The sequence below is a fragment of the Haliaeetus leucocephalus genome, unplaced genomic scaffold (assembly GCF_000737465.1).
Source record: "Haliaeetus leucocephalus isolate CR32 unplaced genomic scaffold, Haliaeetus_leucocephalus-4.0 Scaffold339, whole genome shotgun sequence".
Lineage (NCBI taxonomy): Eukaryota > Metazoa > Chordata > Aves > Accipitriformes > Accipitridae > Haliaeetus > Haliaeetus leucocephalus.
In genome coordinates, this window is record NW_010972775.1 from 13,642,770 (window position 1) to 13,664,910 (window position 22,141).

Consider the following 22,141-nt stretch of genomic DNA (forward strand, 5'->3'; position numbering starts at 1 on the left):
TAGTTCATATCTCAGTAGGTGAGGAGATACAGAAGAGCTTGTTGTGCCCTTTATGGTGAGACTTAGCTATTCCACAAGTAAGACATTATGTGATGCTAAAGGTTCAATATTCCTTTACTGTGAAGATAAGTATATTTTTGGGTTTTTCACTTCTGCTGACATTCTTTTATGCTTTATCATTAAGCTCGTGGTACAAATTTGCAGTACTGCTATCTCCCCCAACCCCATCCCCAACCAGAGAGTAGTATATCTCTGGCTATATTTGAGTTTCAGCCCAATTTCCGTTTGTTGTTGCAGTGTTAGTAGAACCAAAATAACTGGCTTTCTGTTCAGTTACAAAATACTTTTAATATCACATGTTTTTTAGAAAGCAATTGGACAGCTTAGCAACTATTTGTTGACAAGATTGAAAGTCTTTGTTCAACTGTGTTGGCCATGTGAACTAACACTCTGTTTTTTTCTACATTCTATTTACTTTTATGTCTGGTTTTCAAGGATACTTTTCTATTACACCCTTAAAAGCTTAGCATTAAATATACAATATCATATTTCTTTTAATAGCCTCCAAGTGAATGAGAAGTTTAATGTCACTCTTCCTTCTGAATATGAATATGCATTCCTAGAAAGCCTGTGGGTATTCTTTACCCCATATGTAAAATAAGAAAAAGGAATCATAATTAATTTTTTAAAATTGTATTAATTGTGAAAGGCTGCTGACATGAGGTGTTTATGCATAGCTTTGATGTAATCTGCCAAATTTGACTCAGCTGTGGTTGTAGATGCTCCATTAACTTTAAGGCAACTATTTTTAAACACCTTCATTTTAGGGACAGCTGTGTTTTGTTTCACTGAAAAGCTCTCACATTCCTGATTTTTCCCCTTTTCAGGTTGTAATAGCATTAAAGCTTTTCAGTGGCTTCCAGCTAGTTTAAATCCTTCCTGTGCTTCATTCACTCTTATGCCTTCTAAGTAATCCATATGGAATCATTTTTGCTTTTATTTCAGTAAAGTTAACATGTTATTATTTGTGTCTTTGGAGCATTTTAAGCATTAGCAATTTACAGGTTGCTACAATTAGCCATTAAAGATTGCAAAGAAATACAGTTATTTACTGAAAAATGACTTTAAACAGTTGTGATAAATAGGAAAGGTTATATCTCTTGATAATTTGTGAAAATGAGGAGAGAAATCCTGAAATTTTTAGTCATTCATATCAATAACATTCAATTTTTTTATCAGTTGTGAGCTGTTTATGAGCTGGAGTTAATTGTATATATGAAGCAAGATAACGTAGTCATAGTCAATAGCTAGCTTGGTATACTAAACCTATTGTAAAACTATGTAAAACAAAAATGTGCAATCCATTCAAATGTGTACCATGGTTATGATTGTATAATGTGAATTTTATCATCAGTACATAAATTCTTGGTGACAAATTATGAGTATACCTTATGTCTTCATTTGCTGTTCTTAAACCATACCACTCTTTGTGACTCATAAGCAGACCACAGAAAGACCTCAGAACCTTGCTGAAAGTTTTTGAGTATTCCCAACATACGTATTCGTGTTTAGCCTTCCATAAAAATGAGTGTTACTGTAGCTCACTTTAAGTCTATCCTACTTCACCTCTTCCTTCTTCAGTATTATGTTGTTAATAATACCTTATTTTGCCAGGTGATATGCCTCAGCTGGTCAGAGGAATGAAGCTTTTAAACCAAGCTGATCCATGTGTCCAAGTTTTAATCCAGGAGACAGGAGAGCATGTGCTAGTGACAGCAGGAGAAGTTCATCTTCAGCGTTGCTTGGATGACCTGAAAGAAAGGTTAGAGGGGCAAGGAGGAAGAAATATTTTTAGTTCAGTAGGTGTCTGTTGTATTTCTTTGTCAGATGCATATCTTTGATTTATATTCTGATAAAATAGAAGCTTCATCCACCAACAATTTTTACCACTGGATCATAAATGTACCTCTTTGTAGCTGTAAAATTACCTGCAGTTGGGCAGAAGCTACTAGCTCATCACTTCTATACATCTTATACACCTTTTAGGCAATTTGTAGAAATGATAAATTGCAGTAGCTTCAGGAGTCCAATTAAGAATGTAATGAACCATTTGTACAAAATAAAAACTGTGAGGGCAATCATGTCTGATAAATGAACTCTCAAAAATTAGAAAGCACCAAGGCCAAAATTGTATGTGCACACTCTATCCCGTTCCTTTGCTCTTCACATTGATTTTTTAAGTGTTGATCTGCTCTCTTATGAGCAGTATCTTCTGCAAGCATAAGTATGTACGTTTAGTATCTTCTGATGTTTCTTCAAATGGTAGAAGAATGGTTGTCTGAAACAGTCCTTTCCTAAAACTTAATTTACTAAAAAATTTCTGGTACTTCTGTACGCATGCATTTACTGTCATTTTCTTTTCTAAACCAAAATGCAAACCTAATCATGTATGGTTGACTGTCTTCCTTCTGTACCCATATTCATTCCGGTTAATATCAGACAACAATCACTTCTTATGGAAGTTAGACTGGATCACTTGTAAAATTAGTTGTGTGCTTTAATGGTTATCCTCATTACAACTTAGTGCAACACATTTTTACCTGTTTTAAAAACATAGTATTATTTATTGATACACCTCACTTGAATGTAATGTCTTAAATAGAGCAAAACTGGTTGCACCTGTCTTCAGTGGCAGTTTGCATAGCAAGATGTATAAATGCCTTTATTATTGGCATTGGTCAAAATGTGGGAGAAAAAAAAAAAGCTGTGTGATGGGGTAATAGGATTATAGTGAGCAGCTAGTAGAAGTCCCTATGTTTACATTCCTAACCTTTTCTGGTTTGGCTTTTCTTAAGAGAGCTATAAACTGTCAAGAGTGACCATTTTGTGTCCCTTACTTGTATTCCTCAAGAAAATGTTGTCAGTGTTCCAAACTACCAAAGCACATAAACACACTGTGCTTGTAGCATCATAAGCAGAAACAACGTACTAGCTCGTTGGACAAGAACTGTCTTTTCCTTCTGTCACCATTTTGTGGAAGGAAAAGTGAAGAATGGAATCCCTGTCTTGCACCATTCCTCATGGATTCCATGTGAGTGCTGACAGTGGTAAACTTGCATCAGTTAACTATTAAAATGTGAGGAGGAAAAGTTGTGGTCTGAAATGTTAGTTGTATTAGCTCAATGTGTGTTTCTGTACAAATGTTTAACTTCTTCTAAGTGCACATAGTTTGGAATAGCAAATTGTGAACTAGGGATCAAGACAGTGTATAATACCCTTAAAATGTGACCCACGTGTTTTTCCCCCAAAATATTGGGAAAGGTTGTTCAAAATATTTAAGTCGCACTTGAAGTAGTGGGGCAGGATTCTGATCTTAGCATCTATCATTGTGTCACCTGGGTTTTGAAGAGTTGACATTTTTGGAGTAATTACAGAAACTGAGGAGGTTCTGCTGAGTGGAAACTACACTGAATTGTCTCTGTCAAGATTTTAATCAAACTTTTTCAAAGGCACATATTTAATTTTAGCTTTCCCAGTGTGTATTTGGAAAATTATGTTCAAGTGATACTTATTGTCAAAGATGTGAAGAGACATGGAAAGAAATAAAAGATCAGGGTCATCCATGTTTATCTAAATGATTAAATATGGATGTTCTGCTTAATTTCCCTAAACTTATTTTTTTTTTCTTCCTAATTAGCTCTTTTTGAATAGAGTAATAAATTAGATCTTTTGACTTTGAACGTTTTATTTTCTGCATTTTATAATAGAAATTTTTAGAACTTTCTGTCCAAAGAGCATTGCAAATACTTAGCATGAGTGGATTAAATTGCCCTGTTCAGAATGAGAAACAAAGAGAATGAAGATGGTGGTGGAGTGGGGTTTTTTTGTTTGGTTGGGTTTTTTTTTAGTATAATACAAGTACATGGAAAAACTGCAAAAAGGACAGATCTCCTGGTTTTAAAGTCCCATGGAGATAAAGCTTACAATTACATTTACTTTTCCTCTGCAACTTTTTTATCACTCTGCAAAATTTACCAGAACTTAGGAAATTTTGGTTAGTCCTTCTGTTGTAATGAACCTGCTTAGACCTCTTGAGTGGTTAAGAAGGATACACAACTCTGAACTTTCAGTCTGTCAGATAAATGTAGTAAATCATTCTTCCTTCTTTCTTGCCAACAGTCACAACATTTGATATGCCTGAAATGTTTCAGCTGACTTTAAAGCATCACTTTATATCATGAAACTGTTATAATAGTGGTTATCAGATTAAAGGACAAAATTATTTCTGTTAACTTAACGCTGATTGCCTGAGTAAAGCAGTGCTTCACTTCCACTTTCTGTATAATAACCCTTGGCAGCTTTTATTCATGCTTAGTTGCAACAAGAATCCAGACACAATCCTAGCTCAATTTTATTTTTTTCTTCGAGTTGCACTTTTCTTGGAGTTTAGACTAATAACTTCTAAAATAATCTGGTTCAGAGCAATTTTTTATGCAATTAATGGTACCTCATATGAAGGTTTAGTGCAAGGTTTAATAAAAGGGGGTTTATAAATGCCAAGATTACCAATCACAGAGAAATAAGAGTTGATGTTAATCATCACTGTTCCCAGACTTGTGAAGTATTTTGAATAAGTTGCTTTAGAGCTTCTAGGTCCATGTAGTCCACAGTGCAAAAGACAGAGCCTTTGGGTGTTTCTCAAAGCTTAAATTAGATAGATTAAAACTGATAAGTTACTTTGAGCTGTGTTTGCTTGGATATCAGTATCTATGACTTCAGGTGGTAGTAGTTGTGGTTGTTTTATTGCAGGCAGCTGTTCAGCTACTAGCTTTCAGCTGTAGGTACTACTAATTAAAACTGAGGCTTGATGTAGAGTAGTAGCTATTCTAAAACTGAATACAGCAAAATATTTTAGCTTTAGAATGAGGTAGAGCTGAAGTATGAGTGTTCCTGAATGCATTGTATTAGCCTCACAGATGTCCATGCAATCATGTAAGTAATTCATCCTTTAAGTCATGCATACTGGAACATGATTTTTGTTAATTTTGGTTTTGAATGTAAACTATAGAAGCATCAAAATCTAACTGCACCTCCTTTACAGGGGTCAGTGACTTGTCTTTATCCAAAAACTAACTTTCTATGTGTATAATAAAATAGTTCTATATAAGCATTCATTAGTAGGAAAGTTGTATAAATAAAGGTAAATAACAACTGTGCCTTAGAAACAGGTCATTCCAATGAAAAGAGTCTTGTTTTCTCCATGTGTTTTAAAAACTGAGCCTAATTCAGATGGCAGTATCAAACATTATTTTTATACCTTCATACGCAAATGATAAACCAAAACCCATTGTCCTTTGATCTGGTGCTAGCTTGCTATGGCACAGGCTGTAGTTGTAGCAGTGAGATAATTATCAGTAGAATATGATTTTTATAGATTATATAGCTAGACAAAGCTGTTACAAATCTTTGAAGACACAGGATTACCATTTTACCAGTGGTAGGAATGTTTCATTTCCAAACAAGGTATTTCATGGGAGATTTTGCTATTGTTTTTCCCCTTCAGATGAGGTGAGAAATACAGGCTATTTTCCAGTTCTGAAGGGTAGCTTTCAACATTCCTGTATGTTCAGCTGAGTTAAATCCTGAATGTATTTGAACAAGATGCTGATTATGTGCACTTAATAAGCATCCATTTCACAGTTCTGAAAAAAACCAGGGTTTTGCCATGGCACCATTGGCAATTTTCAGCTCCTGTGATTACAGTAAACAGATAAAATACCACATGGGATATTTTGAAGTCATAAAGTTGTACTTGAAGATAAAACAGGTGATCCTTTATGAATAAATACAGAGATGTTTGTTAAATATATGAAAGAGCTAACAAATCTGGCACTTCCTAGCTGGGTGGTAAAATAACACATTGGCATACTCAAAGATGTGAAGCTTTTACTTTTAGAGTGTTTTAATCAGTAGTAATTAATTTTCCTCATCTTGTGAAATACCTTTTAAAGTGTAGTGAAAGTTTTCCTGCAGAGTACTCACTTCAAGACAAATAATTAATAAATACAAACTAATCTGAAAAAAATTGCTGTTGGTTAATAGCATTGCTTCAAACGATATATCAGTTCCTTAATAATCACACTTTATCACTGTTATAAATGCCAATCCTACAATATTGTTGAAACTTCTGTCATTCTGTCTTATTGTGGTCTGCTGTATTTGGTTTTTCCTAAATGTTTTTATTTCCAACACAGGTTTTCTTCACTGTGTAGGGTATTTCCCAACTCAGCTTAAAAGAAAAAAGAAAGCTTCTTAGTTTGTATCTTTCAACTCTTGACCCAAACTAATTCTTTTAAAAATTGCTAGCACTCTTGCAAAGCAGAATATAAGTTATTTATAGTTAACTATAACAGGCTGAACTGCATTGGTAATATTTTTTCCTTTCTTTTGGTGTGGAAAAAGACCAAAATCTTTACCTACTATCTCGTATCTCATTTTATTTTGTGCTTTCTGTGGTCCTTTAAAGGCAAAGATTGAATTTACCTTTTCTTAATTAGTCCAAAAATAAGATTCATCCACAGCATTACAGATTTGTTTTCTTCTGTTAGGAAATTTTATTATCTTTGAGAATCTTCCAATATAAACTCTTCTAACAGACTGAAAAGTGTTTAATGACCTGAAATAATAGGGCTTTCTGGTATAGAATTGATAGTTTAATTTTTGTCTGTAGTTAATGGTCAATTTATTTTAATTATCTCCCATGGTTTCTTTTAGTTATGTTTTAGTTTTGTGTAAAGCTGTACTCACATAAGTAACTTTATATAAAAAAAAATTATCACTTAATTTTCATTGAAGCTACTGTACAATATAAAGTTACTTGGGATATATGAGGGAGAGGGATTGTGTTTTGCTTTATAGCAGAGGAAAGGCTGCTACTAATGACAAGTCTATACAGGAAATAATTATCCGGCATAATTCTATAATGAATGTGTCCCTATCTGGTGATACTCGGGAGTAGCTATTTCGCTTGAAATTTCTTCCCTTCCTCCAGCCAACTTAAAAGCATTCCAACGTAGGCAGTCATTGCTTCTACCTTCAGAGTAGTGCCTTGTATATTTACATTTGTTACAAGATTACAATTATGAATGATCCTTTAGGTTTGCAAGCAAAATAGTGGTTAAGGCTTCCACTAACTAATCACAATATGAATTCACCAGGGGCTTTTTTTCCCTACATTAATGCTCCTTCTGCTTCTGTGCTGCAGTGCTAGTTTTCATGCACATGGACAGCACAGTATTGTGCACAGATTTGAATCTGCTGTGCCAGGAGTATAGAGAAAATGGGAGTGTCACCTCTCCAAGCGCTCCTAGCTGCGGAGAGAGTACTTGATCTGAACCTGCAAGGTTGTAGAACGGTGGCTCCACACTTCTTTACAAAAGCCTGTTCAGCTTACCTAGTGCTTCATCTTTTCAGAGCATCTCACTGCATGAACAGATGTACTGGTTCAAATCAAGTGTCCATCTTGCTCAGTATCACGTCTGCAGCAGCGTGGCCTAGAGCAGATGTCTGAGGAAGAATAAAAATGGAGTAACCACAATGCTTTCCTGGGTCTTAATCTTTTGCAGTTCAGGGCCTGTTCAGGGCCTGTTGTGGCTTGGTTGTCAGTTAACCCTAATCAGCCTTCCCCAAGCCCCTCATGATTTTGTAGACCTCTATTGTATCCTTGAAACATCTGAAGGCTGCTTGTATTTTCATACCTTTGATCATCCTCATTCTCATTTTTTTTTCTAGTTCTATTGTATCTCGTTTGAGCAGCACATAGTTTCCAAGATGTGGGTGAACCAGTGATTTACACAGAGGCACAGCTTTTTCTTCTATTTTCATCAGTTCCTTTCCAAATCTTTCTGAAGACATGAGAGGCAATGCTTCTTTTTTGAAGTACATAAGGTTTTTAAGAGCTTGAATTTGAAATTCATTATCTAGTAATCTGTGTTGCAATCAGATTTATTCATGAACATCTGTTCCATGCTAAGGCCATTGCCCTACCTCCCACCCCCAAGTTTAAAAGTATTTTTTAAATTTTAAACTAATTTTTCAACTTTATTTTATAGGTTTGCAAAGGTACAGATTAGTGTATCAGCACCTATTATACCATTCCGAGAGACAATAACAAGACCTCCAAAAGTCGATATGGTGAATGAGGAGATAGGGAAACAGCAGAAGGTTGCTGTCATACACCAAACAAAAGAGGACCAAAGTAAAATTCCTGAAGGAATTCAGGTTGATTCAGATGGGCTTGTTACAATATCTACTCCAAATAAACAAGCTACTCTCAGTGTAAGAGCAATGCCGCTTCCTGAGGAGGTAACTCGACTTCTTGAAGAAAACAGTGACTTAATTCGAACTATGGAGCAGCTCAACACATCTCTGAATGAAGATAAAAAAACCCATGAGATAAATCAGAAGACTCTGGACAGGATCAAGGAATTCAAACAAAAGTTGGAGCAAAATCTGCAGGGAAGAAAGTGGAGAAATGCTGTTGATCAGATCTGGTCATTTGGACCACGGAAGTGTGGGCCCAATATTTTGTTATATAATTTTGAGGGCTATAAAAGGTCTGTGTGGCAGTGCCTTGGGAATGCTGTGAAAGAAGTAAGTAAATACAGAGACTTTGACAACAGCATAGTAAGTGGATTTCAGCTGGCTACGCTTTCAGGTCCAATGTGTGAAGAACCCCTCATGGGTGTTTGTTTTACAGTGGAAAAATGGGAAATAAATACAGTTGGAGAGATGCTGTCAACTAGCAGTCAGGATTCAGGGGAGTTTGATGCCGTAGAACATAAACAAAATGAAGATACTACTCTAACAAGCAGTTGCACTGATGAAGTTTGCAGTGTGAATGAACACCAGGACAGCAGTCAAAGTGTTCCAAAATCACCTGAGAAAACTAGTAAACACAAGGGAGAAGTTTTACTTGCAGATTGTTATGGTCCCTTCTCTGGACAACTGATTGCCACCATGAAGGAAGCTTGTCGTTATGCTTTGCAAGCAAAACCACAGAGGCTTATGGCAGCAATGTACACATGTGAAATTATGGCTACTGCAGAAGTTTTAGGTAAGACAGAAAAAATAAACCTTTGTCAAGAATTTGCTTTCTGAGTTCCAAGGTGAGGTTTTATAAATTAGACTGACTCAAAGTATAACTTGATTAAAAGTTTTGTCAGAAGTTTTTTATAGTTCTCCAGTGGATTTTTACAGTGACTCTCTGATGCCTGTAGTATTTATACTGTTCTGAATGAGAATTTAGCATTCTTCTTACTTATCTGAAACATATCCTTAAATAGCAATGGTACACTTTTTTAGAAGTGCAAGATGCAAAACGTTGCCTTTTTGTAATATCAACTTAAGTAAATATGAATATCAATATTAATTGCTCATAGTTAAGCATTAGTTCCATGAAGAGATGAGGAAACCTATCCTGTTTGTAAAATGAGCGTGCAGTCTTAGTAACTGTCGTTTCAAGATGTTTTAAGTTAATATAATAATCAATATAGAAGTAAAATCAGGAAAATGAGATAATATTAAATTATTGTTACAGTCCAGTTTGTAGATTATTTTTCTTTTTAGTAGCATCTGTATCCTTCTGGTATTCAAGTTGCTCACGTTGCAAACCCAGTGCATACCAAATTCATGTCACTTACATTACCTTACCACTTACACCTACTTTTAAACTTGTTTTAATGACCTACTTTACAACAGTGCTTAACTTTCCCTAACATTTGTTCTTGGAGTTTTCCATGGGAGTTGCGTGCACACTGACTCTGATCCAACGCACCAAGGTTTTCATTAAAACTAACTTCCATTGCACTTAAGCTGTCAGCAAATTTACTTTGACTATACTAATCATGACAGAAATATAGTATATCCTACATACAATAATCAAAGATTTGGTTATTTGTTGTAAAAATCTCAGCTGTTGTGCACACAAGCATAATGATAGCAGTTATACAAAACAAATGTACAAAATGTATAATTGTGTGTAGGGAAAAGAAATGCCTTTGAATGTACAATTGTTTTGTACAGGTGCATGATCCTGTTCTTTTCTGGAGGTACTCTTTAGTAGGCCGTGTAAAAGGTGTCCTGCAGTAAGCTTATTAGCACATTACCTTAAGCTACAACTTACTATGACATAGAACTTCTGCATTTTGAACTATCTCTAATTATATGTTAATATGTAAGAATGCCTGTCAAAATCAGACTTCATAGTGTTACACACAAATGTTCCAGGATCACATTAGCACAATACTTCTGACTCTCTATGTCAAAGTATAAGCAAGATACCAATTTTCAAACAACAAAAACATTGTATAAATTGCCGTTTTCGAAAATACGCACTACCAAAAAAGCATGATTGTTTATAGTGATGTAATTAACGTGCATTGCCTCATCAATTGTGCCATAAAACCAAATGGAAACATGGCTTTCTAATGCATATATCTATATATTTAATGAGTGTAATTTAGGACTCAGGCATACAAGCAAATTAGTCCAGTCTAATGAATGTGAGTTGTGTGGTAATAACCATGGACATGCACTTGGTTCATTACAAATTCATGGGTTTAATTTTTATTATGGAAGTTTAAGCTAATAAATTGCATCCTCATTAGGGGAAGTGAAGAGTATGCATGCTATCCAGTAAGACTTGGCAGTTGACGTGTGATAAACCACTGGCTTTTGTAACTTCATTCTTTCAGCTGGTCTTCCATACATTGATACCCAGTTTTGTTTAATATATCTTCACATTAATCTACTTGTTTTGAAGATGTTAGCTTCTGAGAAAGCTAGTTCTTTCTTCTATGTTCGTTGTCTCAGTATATAAAGCTTTTTCCATCAGACTTTTCTGGCAATGAAAATAAACTGAAGTGGAGCTGAGAGGAGCAAGGAGAGAGGAACACAGAAATGTGTTGCAAGCTTACACATGTCCAGTATAACGGGCCTTGGGTTTAGACTTGGGTCCTGCATACACCCAATGTTTTCCAGTAGGTTATACTTTGAGCATCTCATTCCTCCAGTTAGTTCAGAAAAATCCATTTTTACACACTCCTGCTTTATGGGAGTTCTATGTAAACTGCCAAAAGCTGAAGAATAGTCTGAACTAGTATCACGTGTTTAATTATTATTAGCTTTTGCCTGTTGATATTCCTACCTTTTGAGCTCTTCTTCCCTTCTCTCTTTTGTGTTCTGGAGACTGAAAGCTAGACTCTTCATTTTGCTGATGTCAGTGAAACTCAGCTGGGAAAGGACTTTACCAGACTCTGTTGTAGCTTTGTTTTTTTGGATTTTGATAGCAATTGTTATGTCTTTATTTTTTTTTAAATAAAGTTATTAAAGTTTTAGATGACGCATTTTAGGGGGCAATTCACATCAATTCACAGTATTATCTCTGGCTCAGTTGTGTGAGTGAAAATGTGGAGATTCCAAAATAGAAGAGCAGCTCCTCCTTTCCTGTTTGCTAAGTTTATGGTGACCCCTAGGCTCTTGCAAATGGTGATCCTGTTTTCCTTCCACGATATTTCTTTCCAGTCTGAAGCTTTTTTTTTTTTAGTATGCAGGGAATGCAGAAATTGTTTAGCATTTTCACTTGACGCACTGAAGCATCCTTCAGTAAAGTGATGAACAGGACTTAAATATTTTAAGGAGCTGGACTTAATACATATTTAAAGTGAGCCTATTATGCACAGACTTATTCTGTATGTTGCAGCACCTTGAAGCTGTTTTTGAAGTTGCAAAATAATTTGTTTTAACTATTTTGAATAGGAAGATCTTGCAGTATTTCTTGTTGATTGATGCTGCTAAATCCATTCAACTAATTAGTGTAGAGGTAGAACCAGTATTTCTTCAGTGTACTGCAGTCTGCTCATAGTGGTAAAACTGAAGACCTTATATAGCTTTGTGATAGCATTAATTGAGGAAATACTCCAGACTGCTTGGATGAAATACATGTAGCTAGAAACCATTTAGTAAGCTATAAATTGTCTTCTGGCTTTTATGTTTTCAAAGAATAATCTTCAGTGAATTATGGCCAGAGTATATGAATCTAAAGTGCTTTGTGATAAATGTTACCTTACTTATCTCATTAATATGTGTGCAAAGTTCTCTACGTCCTACTTAAAACAATTACTAAAATAAATATTTTGAATTATAACATTAATAACCTATAAAGTGGTTTTGAACTTACTTGCTTTAACAAATGGCTTTAATATATACTGTGTAGTACATACACAGTATACGTACAGTGACCATGATGTGATGCTCTTTTGCAATGGGTATGTTTAAACTTGCATTTTAAAGCAGTTACTGAATTGTGAGCTGCACTGAGATAGGACCCTTTCATATCTGAGAATTTTCTGGACTCACTGAAATTTCCATAGACTTGAAATGGCTTAGTTATATTGACAAAGGCTGTACATGCATGGCAAACTCAGTGACTTATCTTCAGAATGCCTTAATCTTTTTGTGATTTTAAATACAGAATCTTAAGTATTTCCTCAATTTCCTCATGAGCAGTAAGAAGACCATTGTGCATAGTACAGGTGAAGTTCAGTTAGAGGAACAATGAGGAGGTCCTGGTAGTGGCACAAGCAGATAAAATTATCAGTGATGATAGAAAGAACACTTCAACCCACATTTTATTAGAGAACTATAAACTCTGAAATGATTGGTGCTGAGCTGATGCTTCATTACCTGCATCTGACAGGAAGATTTAACTGTACTAGCTATGTGCTTGTGCTGAATTTCCTGAACAAGGACCAGATTCTGTATTTAAAAAATAAAGACAAATAAACCCACTCCAGCATTTCCTCTGGTATCCCACAAAAGGCTTACAGTATATATGCAAATCAATGTACATGGCTACAGTATTTAATAAGATCTTTCTGTCAACTCAGAACAGGTGGCAAGTATTATGAAGTAATGTGTATTTCTAATTATTTCCAATAAGAGTCAGGTTTGCCCAGCTGTTTAAAAGGTAGCAGTCTGCATGCATGTTTTTTCAGTGCAATATAACATAAAATATTTGAACCTCTTGGAAATTGGTACAAACTTGTTCTTCACAGCAAGGTACTTTTCATTTGACATCTAATACTAACTATTCACGTTTGTAAATGAAGGCATTCTAAAACATTTTTTCAATACATAGATTTTCTTGTTTTTTATTATCTTGATCAACACAAATGTATTTGTTAGTATTTTTCTGTAGAATACTTAGCCCATAAGTTTGCAAAAACATTTTAAAAAATTAACTTAATGCCTACTGTAAAGTCAAACATGGGCGTTTTTACAGCTATTTTAATGATATATACACTGCATTTCAATGGATTGAATATTAATTTGGGAAAGAAAAGTAAAATTATCCATGACTAACTTAAGACTGAATTAATTAAAAAACTAATTGAACATATTAAACATAACAAATATGTAGCATTTCAGATAAACTAGTTTTCTGTGATTAGAATAGCACTGCAGTATCTGGGACAAGTACCATATAGGGATATGGTGATCCAAACAAACTTCTAAAAGTAGCTGACATATGATTCCTGAAAAACAGTAATATTTCTTAGTAATGTTTCTCAAATATTTGATTATAAGAAATAAAGTTAGACACATAATCTGTCAAAGTGCCCTTTAAGAAATAGCCATATGATTGCATAAAATGCAATTAGTGCAAGCATTATCTAGATCCGTACAGTAATAATAATTTTTAAATGTTACTCATATGGTTCTGCACATTGTAATGGCAGAATATGTTTGTTTGAATTTAATCGGTCCACTTAATTGATACACTTACAAGGAAGAATTTTAGCCAAAGAAGTTATGTATTTTACTTAATGCTGAAGTTTCCTGAATAAATATTTATGTATTTCTTTTCATGATGCAGAATATAAATATACTGGTAAGCTCATCAAAATTATGTCTTTGCAGGTCGCGTGTATGCTGTCTTGTCCAAAAGAGAAGGCAGAGTGTTACAAGAGGAGATGAAAGAGGGGACGGATGTGTTTATTATTAAGGCAGTCCTGCCAGTAGCAGAAAGCTTTGGTTTTGCTGATGAAATCAGGAAGAGAACTAGTGGCCTGGCCAGTCCGCAGCTGGTGTTCAGCCACTGGGAGGTAAAAATATCTATTCACTCCATCTGGTTTGGTGATCTATTTCCTGTAGATGTGGCAGACTGGAATAATAAGTGGGAAAGGTTAAGTTTTGGTCAAGACATTTGATTAATTCCTTTCTGAAATGAAGAAGAGAAAAATAGCTTTATATTAGTCTTATGTCCTTTTATAGATACGCTGTTCAGGAATGTATTTATATTGTTTAGATGGGATGCTTTTTTATTTCAGTAGAAAGTAAGTCCTTCACAAATGAAATGGATTCTTCATAAATGTGTTTTCCTGAATTTTATGTGTCTTTTTTAATGAGTTCTCTGGTAAAATTGTTTGGGGACTGGGAAAAAAAAACCAAACAAACACAAACCAACCCCAACCTACCACTAATAGAAAATGTAACAGTAAATCTAATGCATATGAAAGTTAACCTTTAAGGCGTTAGCAGACACCTAGGTATTTTTTTTTGTTGTTCTTATATATTCCAATGCATATTTTGATACTTTAAGGCAAAGGGAATAGATTTCGTTCTTTCAAAATTGAGTCTGGTGATAGTCAGTAGAGGTGTCCTCAAAATCATTCCCTTTCGTCATCTTTGTCACTTAAAGAAATGAGGTGAAAATGAAGGTATAAAGGAAATATGCAAGTGGGAAGGCTGATAAGGAGTGTCATCAGCTGACAGTGCACTGTATTTTGTTGCTATGATGTGGATAGTAGGTCTTCAAGGAGAAATATAAAAAGCTGTAAGTCAGAGTTCCTTGTTCAAGACAAACAAACCTGCATTGTAGGCTTCTTGGAAGACTCCACTGAAGGAGCTAAATATGGGTTCAAGGGCAAGAGTTAGTGGGTATAAGCTTTTTACGTGAAATTTTTAGAATAACTGAAGTCTAGGTTTTTCTGATGGTGTGGGTTTTTTTGTTTGGTTGGTATTTTCTCTTTAGTCAGGTGTTCCTTTATTTGGTGTTAGTACCACAGAAACTTTTGTAAATGGATTAGAAAGTATTTTGTTTGTTTGTTTTTGTTTCATCTTTGGATTTATTTTGTGACCTCAAATGTCAAGTCTTTGAGTACAAACAACTGCAGATTTTTGAGGTCAGTAATACTCCATGCAGTTGCCAGCTATGGTTCGTTTACCACTGTTTCTGTCCGATGTATGTGCTGTTTTTTCACATGATGTGGATTCTTCCTCATTTCCTGTAGCTAAATTGTCCTAATAGGTAGTAGTATCTGTTAAATATTTCACTGGCAGTATTTCTTTGTTAGAAATTTTAACTGCTTTAGGAATTTTATGTGGATGCTAATGGAAAAGGAAGATCTCTGCAAACCAGCTGAGTCATGTGCTATCAAAAGAGTTGGGAATCATTGAAATAGCACACTTGGGAAAGTACATTATTTTTTCCTTGGCAGTGGTACCTTACTGGTGTTAGAAAATGCAGTGGACCAGGGACTTACCTTTCCTCCCTCATTACTGATTCATTTAATCTTCTTGTAACTAAGTCTGACTTCACAGAGAGCCACGGAAGGGAAAAACAGAGCTACACTGAAAAAGAAAAAAAAAAAAAAGGCAATCCTCCATAGATGGTATATACACAAAAAAATAGATAAAGCAACAACTTTTTGAATATAGGGATCTAGGTGTAAGCCAATAACAGATTAGGTACCTCAAACCAGTGAGTGTTGGCAGTATTGCATACAATAATCTTGTCAGTTTTGGATGTTCTCATCTGAAGTGCAGCTGGTGAGGTTTTGTGGCTTAACTGGTCTTTTGTCTGAACAGCCTCTGATATCAGTGCCCTAAAGGAATATCAGTCAGAACGATGTTAATTCCAGCTAACCATTGTTTTGTGCCAGTTTCTTTAGGATTTGTAGCTACTGTGTGCTCCAGTACTAAGGAAAAACATAAAAACCCCTTGCCTCTCTGACCTTCCCTTTTATCCCCAAACCTCAATGTGTATGTTCACTCTGTCAGATGCTACGAATTTCGCATAAGAAAATGTTCACATGAAATTATAGATATGCATAGGAGAGGGAGATTTGAACAACTGTCAACATTTTCTAAAATTGACCCTCAAGAGATATTATAATTACAGCTAGTATATTACAATGCAGTGATAGTAGGAAAAAAGATTGTGAAGCCAATCACCTTTCCACTTGGCAAACCTGTTGGTGGGGTGGGTTGGGTTTTTTTGTCACATTGAAAGTCATGCTCGCATATTTTTGTGACAAAATAAGCCTTTTACTAAGCTACTAGCAATGTTGGCTCTGTGCAGCGATGGCACAGGGAGTGCATGCTACTCTCACATCAGCAGAATTGCTAAATAAATACAATTTTCAGAATCTGTAGTGGTGGTATGACAGAGAAGCCAGAAAAAATAGGTTTGTGTCTCAGATCACATGAGTAATTTGTAGAGCTTTTATCTGTTTCTTTTTCCTCTTTATATTCTGCTAAAAAACAAAACAAAACCCCCAGATTAATAAAAAAAACCCTATCGGGTTTCATCAGGTATTAGGCATGACTTTGACATTGCTACATTACTGATGAGTTATGATGGTAAATGTATATACATGATAAACAACAGCATTTTATTTGAATCCCAATTATTTAATTTATCATTGTGTAAGAAAATAGGATGTGAACTCTCTCTGTGTCATCTTATGCTATTTTTTCCTTAGTGCTAAAAATGGAAAGGGTGTATGATAGCTACTTAGTTTTGTTTTGCTTTTCCAATGTTACCCAGTGTATGGTTGCTGCTTTAGTTACATACTATCTAAACCCTTCCATGACATTCTGAGTGAATTCTGTGTTAGTGGTGTTTTCTCACTGTGCTCAGCTCATTAGCTGAGTACCTGGGACATGTATTCCTCTACACAGATTCCTTCTAATGTATTGTTATCCCCATTTTACAGATAGTGGAATAGACATTTCTTGGTATTTTTAAACTTTTAAACGTTTAATCTTATGGAAATCACATGCATAAAGTAAGTTTGAAGAAATGAGATTTGAATTAATTTTTTTATTATTCTTGTATTTCATTAATATGATCTGTGGACTATAAACACAGGAAGGTCAATGATAGAGCCTACATTTAAATGAAGCCATTTTGGTCTCTGTGGAAATGAAATTACCATTTTTTTTTCTTCAGTTAATGAATGTATTTTGTATAGTTCAGAGTGCTCCAGCCCCAGGGGATGGAGCAATACATGTATCGAGGTCTATCTTGTCAGATACTCCTTTTTTATTAATTTCTTCTGTCACACTTATACAATTTATTCCTGCCTGTAGAGGACGGCACCAAATAACCATTAGTGGGAGATTTCAGTTTGGTCCCAGTTTAAACAAATTAATTTCAAGAGTCAGCCAAGTATTTTCTTTTATGATATCCCTAGGCAAATGTTAAATGTATTGGGTTTACGTGGCTATATTTTCTTAGATTTCAATATAAACTTTTTTCTGAATTCTTAGTTTAAAATATATAACTTTGGGATAATTATAAACTCCTTGTATTTTTTTTAATCCTTGAATTAATAATACATCTTCAATTAGTGTATGTTTTTGCCTGAGCCTGTTTCCTTTGTTCTCTCAATTCTTGCAGTTACATCTTTCACTCAATCATGTCATTTTATCTTAATCATAAGGTTCTTTGAACCAGAAGGTATTTGTGATTGCACAATGCTTAGAATAATGGAGCTCCAATCCCATTTGGGAAGTCTGTGTTACAGTAAAAAAATAATGCATGTGGGTCTAGTCAGATGCTGACTGAATTCGCAGCAAATGCAGAAACTGTCAGACATCTACTAGTTGTAAAGTTGTGAAATGCATAGTATTCCTGTTGCGTCTTTTAAATTGCATAATGATTGGCTGTTAGACACACTTTTATTCTTGGGGGGGCATGGGCAAACTGTAAACACATGTTGAATCTGAATTCTTTTTCAGTATCCCTTCTAAGTAGAATAGTGTCTAGAACATGCTTTAGGGCTCTGGAGAAAGGTAAGAGAAGGACTGCACATAATAATTGGTAGGAATATGAGGCATTCTGAATCTGGAAGTTTTATATTCTGAATTTTAGTTTATTCCTTTCAAACTGTAAGTCATTTTACAACTCAGGAGATGAGGGCTTAATGTAGAAGTTGCTGGATGAGATTGTTAAGCCTGCATTAAACAGGAAGCAGACTAAGGTAATGAGAGAGACTCTAAGAATCTGTACTAGGTTTGAACTGTAACTTTACATACATCATTGTGCCAGTGACAGTTTAGGCATGTAAATGAATTCTAGGAGTAACCTGGAACCTTTCAAATATGGAAAGCTCATTGTATTGCCCAGGATATCTGAAGCTAATTAAAATAGTAAATAAAAGTGGTAGTGGTGTGGCTTTAATTTTCCCTTTCAATACATGTTTCTTAAGTAATAGGAAAAAATGCAGCAGTAGAGCCACACATCTCCTTTTTTTCTTTCAAATTCCCAAATTCCTGTTTGTAGCTACTGACTGAAGTCAAGGCTAAAGCTCAGCTGTCACTGATTGAGACACAAACAAGGATGATGCTCTTGAGCTGAAATAAACTTCTATGAGTTTATTTTATAACTAAATGTGTAAATGTTCATTATTGCAATATTTATTGGAAGAGGAGTTCCTCATATCTGACTTCAGGCATTTTAAAGCCTTGGCCATCCCCTTTATATATTGTGAATGGGATATCTGAATTATGAAATACTGTTGGATGTTCATTTTGCTTGTAGGGAATCTACGCTCCTAATGCATCTCTGTACGTTAAACATCTGAAGTTTGACTGCAGGTTATTCTGTATCCCCTTAAACCTCCTCTCTCTGAAAGAAAACACGGAGCTATGAATCTGATACTTTTTTGGATTTTTGAAGCTTTTGGAAGATGGCTATGGATACAAAATAAGTGAACTTTACTGTTGGGTTTATAACTTCCATCTCTCTTGCTTGCTCTTTTTTTTTTTTTTTTTTTTTTTCAGTTGTATTTTTGCCAGACGTTGTAATATACAATCCAGAGCTGTTGAGAGAAAATACTCTGAAGGAATACAGAGAGAAATAAAACTGGGAGGTTTTTCCCAAGTTGGTTATGAAGAGAGCAGTCTGTTTTCATGCTTTCTTTTAAATGCCTGTATGAAAGTAGATATAATAATCTTGAGAAGAAGATATATTGTGTTTATTTCTTTGACACATAAGTTGGTCTATAGTGATGCAAAGTGGCAGCATTCTGTGAAGCCAAGATTTGGCTACAAGGTAGTCAAACAACTGGTAAAAAGGGAGGCTGAAAATTAGTCGTTGTTTTTTTTCTTTCAGGATGTGGTATAGAGATTAGCTATTTGTAAAATAGGCAAGCTGTTACACAAAGTATTTGGTACAATGTGAAAGTTTGTGTTTTAACAAAATAAGTGTGACTTGTTTTTATTTTGAGAATGTTTATGTGTAGGTGCTTCTGTAAGATTCTTTAGCATATTGTAGATGTTTCTCCTCCCACCCTCTGCTGCTTAATCCTCATCCCCAGCATGATGTTCTGTGGAAGTGTTTCAGGTGCTCAGCACTTCCCACAGTCACTCAGTACGCCCAAGCAGGAAAGGAGGTGATATCTGCTTTCCACTGTGGTGGAATGGGCACAGCAAAATGGAGAATTTGAATCTGCAGAGAGAATATTCTCTTCCTTTCTGAACAGGAAGCATTTGGGGCCTGTAAGGGTTTACAGAGGAATAAGATACCTGTTATGAGAGGGTTTTTCACTGAATAAAACCAGTAAGACCCCATAGTTGGTTAAACAACAACCAAGAAATGACAGAAACTTGCAGAATCTTTCCTTGAGATTTTAAGTTGTGGTTTCTTTCAGGGACAGGCTGAGATCCTGGCTGCTTTGAAAGCAGAATGGCAAAATTAGTAAGTTTTTACCTATTCTTCAATGTATATTGCTGAGTGAAAGTATTTCAGCGCTGTAGTACAGAAATTGCTTTAAAAATGGTATTCGGGCTGCTCTACATTACAGGTTATGGGAGCTCCTAGTCATATGCTAGCATCAAGCTGTTTTACCTGGAGTTGATGGAAGGCAGCTGTTGATGTGGAGATTGCTTTTGAAGTTGCCAAATGTCATCTTGCAACACTGCTCTAGGATCTATATTTTCTTTCACATGGAAGTAAGGAATGACTTGGAAAACTACCTGTCAGTACAGGCACAAGCATGGTATGTGTTAGGTGGTAGTGGGCTGCCATGCTGCCAGCACTGCTTTCCAGACTCTGTAGCTGGTTGGGTTAAATACAGGAATTAGCCAGACACTTGTGTACCTTTGCATTGCACTGTGCGTGAAACTCAAGGAAGGGCTTATTTACAGAGATAATGGGTCTTTCTGGATCTGAGGTCACAGGAGTGTAGTCAAGAAATTAGCCTCTATCCACTTTTGAGATTGTCATATCCTCCCTGCTCTGTTCCACATCCCAAAAATGTACGAGGCATTGTTTAGAGCCCACCTCAATCCACCTGACCTCAGTCTTATTGGGTACCCTGCCTGGTGTTCTCTGTTCTGGAAGCACACTACCAGTACCCAAATGGCCTTGCACCATTTGGTTATGTTCAGTACAGAAGCACTTTTACAACATTACCCAGCATATTACTGAAAACCTAGCAGGTAACATTTTTTCAAGGTTACATTTCACATAAAACTCTGCAAAGTTCTATCATTTTACCTGAAAGGTAGAGGTAATTTCCATTTGATGGGGCTGCTTCAGACATCTAAGACTGCATATCAGCTGTACCCTTTTAGTTGCATCGTCTATGTCATTGCTAAGTGATGGGCACCATTTGAACTGTGAATGTTCTTGAAGTATCTTTCTAGCATCAATTTTTCTTAGGTAGAAAGGATTGTGATACACCAAAGCCTGTGTCATCTTTGAAATTGTGCATAAGAGTTCTTCTGCAATTTTTTTTTGAAGAACGACTTCTGGCATAATGTTTTTCTTGGCATGCTAAGGGCTGCTTGTGGTAGTGCCCAATCACACTGAATTTAGTGGTTCTTGGGATTTCTTACTAAGCAGTTCATGAGGGCCATAATGTTGCTTGCTGGTCTTAAGATCTTCATTGGACAGTGTAAGACTGCTCTTTCTATTCATGGTCGAACTAAAGAATTTTCCATACTGATGATATTTGGCTCAAAAGAAATTTTTTGTCCTCATCAGGCAGTAAAGACCAGTAGGGGAAATGCTACTAGGAACATGGCTGTGTTCCCGGTTTTGTCTGACCTTTTGGATGAACTAGGCAGATCCCTTCTGTTTTGCTTTTGATGCTTCCCTCAACCTTGTTTTGCATAATTAGGCTGCCTTAGGCAGAGACTGCTTCATACCATCATTTTGTGAAATACACTAGACAATGGGACACAGATCACTATTGGAACCATCTGGGTGCCACTGAAATGCAAATAATAAATCATCCTCAAATTAAGGCTTAAAATTCCAATTCCTCTTGAATTGGAAGTGATCTGTTCTAACTCAAATCTTACTGAAAAGTTTGATTAGCTTATATAATCATTTGCAGAATTTAGTACACATTGTATTGTCTTCCAGCATTAACATAGTACACTCATAGTGTTTGTATTTTTATGGATTATTTATTACAGGTATTCAGATTATGTCTCTGATAAAGATACAGGCATTTATTGTTTGAATAATTAATGTGGAAGTTGTTAGGCTAAAAGAAAATGACAGCTGTTTTGCCTATGCTACCCTGCATGCGGTTACTAAACAAGTCTTATGAGACTTCATTGTTTGGGTGTGTTGGTTTGAATAGTTGTGACATTTAATGAAACATCTTGCTTTAGAATGATTTCTTTTTCTCAAGAACACCCTTGCACTTACAGTATTTGAAGTAATCTGTTCACTTCTTTTGAAATACCTAATCCCAGCTGACTTTGTTATAAACAGTGTTTTATTTATACCTAGAGTGGGCTCATAGTTCTGCAGTGAGCTATGGAACACACTCTTCAG

General features: G+C 35.5%; 1 protein-coding gene across 1 annotated transcript in view; it reads left to right on the top strand.

Annotated features, from left to right (window-relative positions):
• Nucleotides 1-22,141, top strand: part of EFTUD1 (elongation factor Tu GTP binding domain containing 1) — an 81,091-nt gene that overhangs the window by 53,614 nt on the left and 5,336 nt on the right. The window contains exons 17-19 of the mRNA XM_010571934.1: nt 1,675-1,822; nt 8,112-9,115; nt 13,981-14,165. Of these exons, the coding sequence (XP_010570236.1) occupies nt 1,675-1,822; nt 8,112-9,115; nt 13,981-14,165 (1,337 nt within the window). The remainder of the gene's footprint in view (nt 1-1,674; nt 1,823-8,111; nt 9,116-13,980; nt 14,166-22,141) is intronic.